The sequence below is a fragment of the Ursus americanus genome, chromosome 5 (assembly GCF_024610735.1).
Source record: "Ursus americanus isolate L20-20 chromosome 5, mUrsAme1.1.p, whole genome shotgun sequence".
In the NCBI taxonomy this organism is placed as follows: domain Eukaryota; kingdom Metazoa; phylum Chordata; class Mammalia; order Carnivora; family Ursidae; genus Ursus; species Ursus americanus.
Window position 1 is genome coordinate 64,574,848 of NC_142131.1, and position 8,813 is coordinate 64,583,660.

Here is an 8,813-nt window from a genome sequence, read left to right on the forward strand (position 1 = left end):
CCTTATCACAGAGGTATAGTGAAAAAAAGAAGTTAAAAACCCTGATTAGGAAACTTCCTTAGATCCCAATAATAACTGGGAACTTCAGGTAGGCTCCCATCACTCACATGATGCCTCAGCCTCAATCTCACTATTTGTTAATGCAACAGATAGTTTCACTATACACTTCCAATATAAAATTCTAAAGGTCTCTGACTCAGACATACCAGAGGTGATGTTATCTGGACAAATTAAAGGACAAATATTAACAGATTGTGCAGGGGGGGAAAGAATCAGCAGCATATTTTTATAATGCTTTATCTTTCATTCCGTGTTTACTTTCTTGAATCTGGGTATACTAAAAGATTATCCAGTTGAAGGGATTAAACCAAGGGATTAAATTCCAACAACTCCAAAAGATACCTTGCTGTACCAAACATCCTTTGAAAGCATAGAAAGGAAGTGTTATGACAGTTTAATTACTTAGGATTTGCTTCCTAGACTTTAACACCAATTCTAGGGGTTTCATCTTTCTATTTATTTCACATGCAGGTTTACAGCTCCTGTATTAAGGCCACGGTGTTACTGTCTACTTGCTTCTACCAGAGCAAAATAAAGACATAAAAAAAGACATGTAAAACATGAAGGTTTCTGTTTTTCAACTAATCATCCTACATACAAAGAAAATTCCCTAAAGCAGATTAGCATTTAATATTTTAGGTTTGAAAACTGAACAAGAATGTTAAAACAAGCCTGCAGATGTTGTTTACCCCACATTTCCTAAATTTCATTCTATCAGGGACTAAAATACGTAGAAAGCCAACAAAGGAAGTATATACATGTACTAAGTCCAAATATATAGTAAATTCCAATGACCCTCCCTACTAGGAAAGTTATAGGAAAAATTATTTTATCATATTTACATTTTAGTACTCTTTAAAACCGCTAAAATTTTAGCAATTTTCCTTGCTAAAATATTAGCAAGATTTTATCCAAATACTGCTGGATAAAAATTCATCCATTATTATGACACAAGTAAATAACAGGCTAAAAAATGGTGTACGTTTCTTAATTCTTCCCGAGATTCAGAAAACTACTACTCACTCCTAATCCTAATTACACAGATGAGGAAATGCAGACTCAAAGAATTAGAGTACCTGCCCCAAGTCACAAAAAATAAGAAGCTGCAACTTCATGTAGCACTCTTGCTTGATACTACCCAATCTCATACATTGTGACTGACAGCATCCCGAATATATTCGTTAGCAGCACATAAGTACCAGTGTGCACTTTTAGATGAAAACACGCAAATCCAAATTTCCCATTAGAAGTTTCCTTACTCATGTAATAACAAAGCAAGATCAAAAGCATGTTATTTTCCCCAAAGGAATATACAAATACGTTTAATCCCTCAACCAAAAATCCATCTTCCTCAAAGCAATGGTGCTTGGGAATGGAGACAGAAAGTCTACAAATCTTCAGGTGTATATATACCATGAAGAAACACAATCAACATTATACTCTTCGGACAAAAAAAAAAAAATAGACTTTTAATTTCATTAAATTATATTTAAAAAGAAGCACCATTTGTTTTGAAAAGGCAAGAAATGAAACTTTGAATCATTAGATTTTGTACATTATCTCAAGGATTAATTTGAAAACACTGGCTTTGAAGCATAATCCTATAAAACATTAACTAATGAGACATTCTTTTTAGAAGTTTTTTTAAATGAAGGGACAGTAAAATTGGCTCAGCATCTTAAACAATCCTACAGCATCCATTATATATGTTATATACCAGCGAGTCCCCATCACCACTTTACTAATTAATTCATAACTCAAAAAGAAAAACTTTAGAGTTAATTTTGTACCTTTTCACAACAAATGAGGAATAAAAGATGCCTTCTGGAACCTGATGAATCCAGTGAACTTAATAAAAAGCAGTCATTTTAAAAACACAAATCCAAGCGCATCTGGGTGGCTCAGTCAGTTGTGTGTCCAGCTTTTGGTTTTGGCTGAGGTCATGATCTCAGGGTCACCGGATCAAGCTCTCTCTCTCCCTCCCACGCTGCCCCTCCCACCACTCCTACTCATGTGCTCTCCCTCTAAAATATATAAATAAATAATCTTTAAAAAAATAAATAAAAACACAAATCCATATTCTCCTATACGTACTTCCATAGTTTCTAAAACCTAGAATTTTTATTAATTCATTTGGTGACAAAACCTGACCTAAATGGACATGAGACTATTTTTAGTCATCTTTCTCCACTAACTGTAACTATTAATATCTTTCCTTGCAGAAATATCTGTTTCACAATGGAGTGCTACCCCCACCACCACTGGGGGTATCCTATAGTACATGCACATTACCTTCTTAAAATGGAAAGTGTTTTTACTTCCAGAATACACCTGGTCTTAAGGATTTTACATAAAAAACTGTGGACCCATATCACTGAAAAAAAATATGCATCTACAAAATTAGTTACTGAACAACTGACCAACAAACTTAATTCTCTTATACCCAGCTTCCCTGTATAATTAGTTAATACTGAAATTCTGAAATGTCAATCTTCCCTTTTTGTTTAAAGTTCTTACTGATGGCACTCATCATCATTCTTAGAAATTGTTCCCCAAAAAAGTTTTCAATCGATATAAGTAGGTTTGGAATGAATCAGAGTAGCTATATCTTAGATCTGAGATGTTTTTCTGTGAGAGACCAAGTATATGGAATCTATCGTCAAATTCTCTCCAGCAGGACCAAGCGTTCCCATGAATTCTTTTGTCGTTGAGGTACGATGTGTGCTAAGGAACCAAAAAGGGACCAAGTAATTTTACAATCTATAATTTCTTTTAAGATTATTTGAGAGAGAAAGAGCAAGAGAGAGAGCATGGGGGGGGGGGGCCACAGAGAGAGGGACAAGCAGACTCCCTGCTGAGCAGAGAGCCCCAAGGTGGGGCTCAATCCCAGGACTCTGGGATCATGACCTGAGCTGAAGGCAGACACTGACCGAATGAGCCACCCAGGCGCTCCTGGAATCTATAATTGTCTTCATCCACCTACATGATATACTAATTACAAAGATTCTAAATAAAAAAATTAAAACAGAAATAGGGGCGCCTGGGTGGCTCAGTCGTTAAGCGTGATCGGCCCAGGGCATGATCCCAGGGTCCTGGGATCGAGCCCCGCATCGGGCTCCCTGCTCCGCTGGGAGCCTGCTTCTTCCTCTCCCACTCCCCCTGCTTGTGTTCCCTCTCTCGCTGGCTGTCTGTCAAATAAATAAATAAAATCTTTAAAAAAAAAAAAAAGATTAAAAACAGAAAATAATTCTCAAAGAGCTAAATGGACCCAAACAGATGAAAAATTTCTTCCTTTTCATCTTATGAAATATACTTCAATTATTGGTCAAAATTAAATGAGTTCCAAGATTTCTACATATAGGCATTAGCCGCCCCACTATACCCTAAAAAAAGGAAGTTAAGTATGCCACATAAAATAAACCTGTAGCATCGAAGTGAACTGGGAACGGATCATCAGCAGACATTCCAACAAATTTCTAGAGCATGAATAGTATATAAAAGTACATATTACAAAATATGCATAGAAGGACTACAGGGGAAAGTGAGGGAAACTCAAAATGGGGCCATTAACTCATGGAACAGCTTTACACCTGATCCTCCTCAGCATATCTTACCCTAACTGCAGGCTTCCCAACAAGTTAGCCAAGAGCACAGCCCATTCATATACAGAGGTCCTAATTTGTTCTTGCATTAGAAAAGGCAGGGAAGGAGCCACCTGAGCAACTAAAGCAGTAATGCTCAACCATTCATTTATAAACGTTGGCAACCAAGAATCATGCACATGACAAAAATCACTTGCAAGAAAAAAACTAAACCAAAGGAAAAAGAGATAATCCAGTGAACAGATAAGAATTTTAAAAAGAAAATCCTAAGCATTTTCCTCAGACAAAATAAAGAAAATAATGCATCCTTAAAAACAGAAACAAAGTGAATTAAAGAGTATACCTGTACAAAAAGGTTTCTTGGAATTAAAAGTATGACTTCAGCCTTAACAATGTCACTACTGAGCTAGAGAAGAGTCAGAGTAATTTCTGAAAATGGGAAAAAAAAAAAAAATTATGAGAGAGAAGCGTTCAACATCCCCACCAGAGAACAAAGAAAACAGAGCACAGAAAGGTATGAAATAAAGTAAATTTCCCAGAGCTAAATAAAGATCACGGCTTTAAATGGAAAGAAACCACTTGTAACAGTAAGGGTGCATAATGGAAATATGCATTCCTAGGCTCATCTCCATGCAATTTCAGAAAATCAGGATACAAGAAAATTTCAAAGCTTACACAGAGGAAAAGCAAAAGCAATTACCAAAAGAAAATGACTGTGACTGCCATCAGACAGAGATTACAACATTGGACACTAGAAGAAAATGGAGCAATATGATAATTCCCAAATTCGAGGAAAAAATGTTGAACCAGTATTCCATACCTAACCCAACTATCTATCAAGCATGAGACAAACTTATTTTCAGACACACAGGACTCAGAAAGTTTACATCCTGCCAACTTTTCTAACTTACTTAAGGGTGTTCTCCAACAAAATGAGGGAAGACACCAAGGAAAGGAAAATATGTCATCTAGGGGGAAACTGGGTCTAAACCAGGTCGATTCCTAGGATGTCATCCGCACAGCATGTCTTGAGAGCAGAAAGCTTCAGAGGAAAAAAAGATAGTTACGTAAAAAATATTACAATTACATATCTTTTTTTAGTCAACAAGAAAAATGAGAGGCCATTTAGGGACAAAACTGTACCAAAAAAATCCGGGTTGGGACACCAGAGTGGCTCAGTTAATCCTCTGACTTTGGCTCAGTTCCTGATTCCAAGCTCCACACTCAGTGGGGAGTCTGCTTGTCCCTCTGTCCCCTCTTCCCTCCCCCCTCATGTATGAGCTCTCTCTCAAATACATATATAAAATCTTGTAAAAAAATTTCTTTTAAATATGAGGGCTAAAACCTCAAACGAAGTAAAATGTGACATATTTTGAGCAACTGATGGCATGTTAGAAAAGAAAAAGCATCTGATGCTGACAAAAGGAATATATATACAGATTTTTAAAATGTATTTTTAATCGCAGCATATTAGAGGATATCTCAGAGGATATTTTCAATTTCCAATCCCTAAGCAGGCCTTCCTTAACCACACCATCCCTTCACCTTCCTTTACTTTTTTTTTTAAAGATTTATTTATTTTAGAGAGATCACATGCACATGTGAAGGCGAAGAGCAGAGGGAGAGGGGGAGAGAGTCCCAAACAGACTCTGCAAAGAGCAGGGCTAGATCTCACTACCAGATCATCTGAGCCAAAATCAAGAGTCAAACGGTTAACCGACTGCACCACCCAGGTGCCCCACCATGCTTTATTTTTATTCCTCTAGCATCTGCTATTACCTAATATTATACCACAAACATTATTTTATTGATTCTAATACACATTCTTCACTTTTTAATCTTGCTGAAACTAGCATGCATCTTACAATCCATACATACCATTTTTTCCACTTTAACTGACAAATAGACACACATCACTGGGTGTAAGTTTAAGGCATACAGCATGATGGGCTGATTTACATATAGCGTGAAATGATTAACCCAATAGGTTCGACTAACCTCCATCTTCTCTAATAGATACAAAAAAGGGGGGGATCTGCTTGTGATGAGAAATATTAGGATTTAGCCTCTTAATTTTCCTATATATTGAATGCCAAGATGACTTATAGACATCGTGTTATACATTACATACCTAGTATTTATCTTATAATTGTGTGTAGGTTTTTACTCCCTTCCTCCATTTCCCCCTCCCGCTCCATACATACCATTTTATAACTACAGCCAGCCAGGTGGCAGTCTTGTTATGGCATGAAAAACCTTCATTAGTTAACTTTTGGAAAGATTATAAAAGCATCAGCACCAAAATGCTTCAGATTTGATGAAATAGGACCTTTATCCATTTGCTGGGTATCGCCCAGCTGTACTCAGCAACATAAGGTCAGTAATTTATTTATTTAAATGCATTTAAAAATCTCTGTAGTCTCTGCTATAGAACAGTGGCTAGCACATAAGAGATACTTAATCTGTCACATTTTAACATCTCTGAAACAGAAATGGGTCCAACAGGATGGATCTTACACAGCTGGTTCTAATGCTTTTTTTTTCGTGGTACATACAGTAATGGCAAGTCATTACAAGCAATGGCATCCAGGACTTGAAGAAATTCAGTAACAAATTACAAAAATTGGACAGTACAAAAAAAAAAACAAAAACGGAGAGTGGTGTGAGTGAAACCACCCATTTCAAAAGATGACTCCAAAGGTTGGTAAATCCAAGAAATAGAAAAATAAGATTACTGAGTTACGAAACTAAACACCCAAATAAATAAAAACAAAAAGAGCTAAACACAATTGCCTCCTGGAAACAGTAGAATGTCACCCATCTTTCACTATAAGCCAGTCTACAATTATTTTTTTTATCAAGTGCACTTACTTTTTATGAACCCTTTCTCAATTAATAATGAGGGTAAGTGAGGATGCACACATACAAAATCAGAGAGACTGAGACAAGGGCGTTCGCACAGATACAGACAGAAAGACATTCCTGGGCAAACAGAGTCAAAGTCAAGAGTCAAGCATCTCCAGCAATTTCAACGGACAATGGAGGATGGAGACCATGAGTTTTGGAAGCAAATTTACGAAATATCTAAAGCAAGACATCAACACTAGTTGCGTACTGATTACAATTATGCCATTTTGCTCATCAGAAAGTCGAGGTAGGCTCAGCAAAGCCTTGCCAAGCTTATCCTTATGCCCCGGACTGAAAACACAGACCCCCCCTTACATGTAATAATTACAAATTCAACCTCTCCATAACACTTCGTACTTAAACAACAATCCTTTCACCTGCCCTGGCCTGTCGTGAATTACAATGACAGACGCAGGGGGGAAAGGTGTGTCCAGTACCAGAAAGACCAACTGACTACATTAAAGGGGTGCACAAGCTCGGGGAGGAGACTGCTGTTGGGGGGTAGGCAATCCGCGGATCAGAGAACGGTGGCCATGACAGGCAAAAACCCAGCTTTCGTCGTCGGGCCCACAAAAGCACCCAAGGGGACCCGCGCCTGACTTCGCAGAGAGAAAGGTCTCCCTTCCTCCGAAAAGCTAAAGAGCTTAAACACTCAACTTGCCCCGGGCGGGCAGAGGCGCGCAGTTCAGACCCCGCCCCTCCCTCCCCGCCTCAGACAGGCGTAGAAGGATTGCAAAATGTCACAGGGCCCAGATTGAGCGCGCCAAAGCGGGACCCACCCCCGGGAGACCGGGACGCCGTAGGCAGGTCCCTCCCCTTCCTCTCTCCGCCCGCGCAGAGCTCATTCATTCTTGAGGCGGGCAACCCATCTTCCCCGGCCGGCTATCCCTGCACCGCAAACCCAACAGCCGCTTTGTCTCCGGCCGGGCCGGAAACCGGAGCGCGCATTCGAGCGCGCGCCCAGACGCCACCACCCCGCACCTGGGGCCCGCCGGGCGTCCCCGCCGGAGAACCCTTCTACATCTCAGGGTGCGAGGCCCGAAGCCGGCCGCTCCTCGTTGGCGGCCTCAGGTGCGCGCTTCGCCCGGTCCTGTTCGGTAGCTGGGAGACGGAAATGTGCATCCCGGTCGCACCGTCTCTACAATTCGAGCCCCCTCGGCGACCCCTGTCCCCGCTAAGAAACACTCGATTCTCCTTCCGAAGAGCGTGGGCAGCTGGCCCAGCTCTCCCGCCCCCGGGCTGCGCCCCCCGCCCTTTTTGTGAGCAAACGCGGCCGCCAGGCGGGCACTCACTTGAGGACCAGCTGGTCGTGCTCGGCTTTGAACTTGCCCAGCTCGATCTGCAGTTTGGCGCGCTCGCGAGCCGTGTCGTCGAGTGCGCGTCGCGCGTCGGCCAGCTCTGTCTCGTACAGCGCCTTGAGGCCGGTGAGCTCGCGGCCGCGCACCTCCTCACGCTCCGTCACCTGCAGCTGCAGCGCGCTGTTCTCCGTCTCCAGGCTGCGCACCTTGTCGATGTACACGGCCAGCCGGTCGTTGAGCTCGCGCAGCTCCTCCTTCTCCTGCAGCCGCGACAGCCGCGTGGGGCTCAGCGGCGTAGCGGGGGCGCTGGCGCGGCTGCCCGACCGCGGCGGCACGGGGGTCGCGGTCGCCATGGCGGGCGGCGGGGCGACTGGCGGGAGGAGCAGAGCGGAGAGGCCGCGGGCAGCACGGGACACGGAGGGGGTGCAGAGGGCGAAGCGGGGACCGAAGGCACAAACCGACGACCCGCGCCCGCGGAGAAGCCGGCGTGGGAAGGGAGAAGCACCTGGGTTGGCGGGAGCCGGGTTACAGCACAAAGGGCAAAGGGGGAAGACTGCCAGTCAATCGATCGTAAAATGCCCTTTGTAAGAAAATACGCACACACACTCACACACACACAGTCGGGAAGATTCGGGGCGAGGGTGACCGGGAGGGCCGAGCAGGGTCCGCGCGCCGCCGCCGCCGAGTCTCCCGCCCGCAGCACTTTGTTTCCTCTCAGGCGGCGCGGAGCGGCGGGGTGGGGGGGGGGGTGAGGGGGAGGGAGCAGGGCGGTGGGGGGCGGAGGTGGCGCGGGCAGTGGCGCCGCACTCTCCAACATGGCCGGCGCGCTCCGGCACCTCCACGTGACCGTCGCCGGCCAATAGAGGGCCGGCGGCGCGCTCCGGGGCTCGGGGGCCGGGCCTGTAAATTCAAAATCGGGGCCTCGGGCAACCGTCGGCCTGGCGCG

The 8,813-nt window shown here is 43.4% G+C and overlaps 1 protein-coding gene across 1 annotated transcript in view; it reads right to left on the reverse strand.

Moving 5' to 3' along the window:
* The window catches only part of LMNB1 (lamin B1), a 51,036-nt gene extending 42,433 nt beyond the window's left edge, over nt 1–8,603 (reverse strand). Inside the window, exon 1 of the mRNA XM_045794819.2 lies at nt 7,862–8,603. Coding sequence (XP_045650775.1) covers nt 7,862–8,220 — 359 coding nt within the window. The 5' untranslated portion in view covers nt 8,221–8,603. The remainder of the gene's footprint in view (nt 1–7,861) is intronic.
* Between the last annotated feature and the right edge of the window lie 210 nt (nt 8,604–8,813).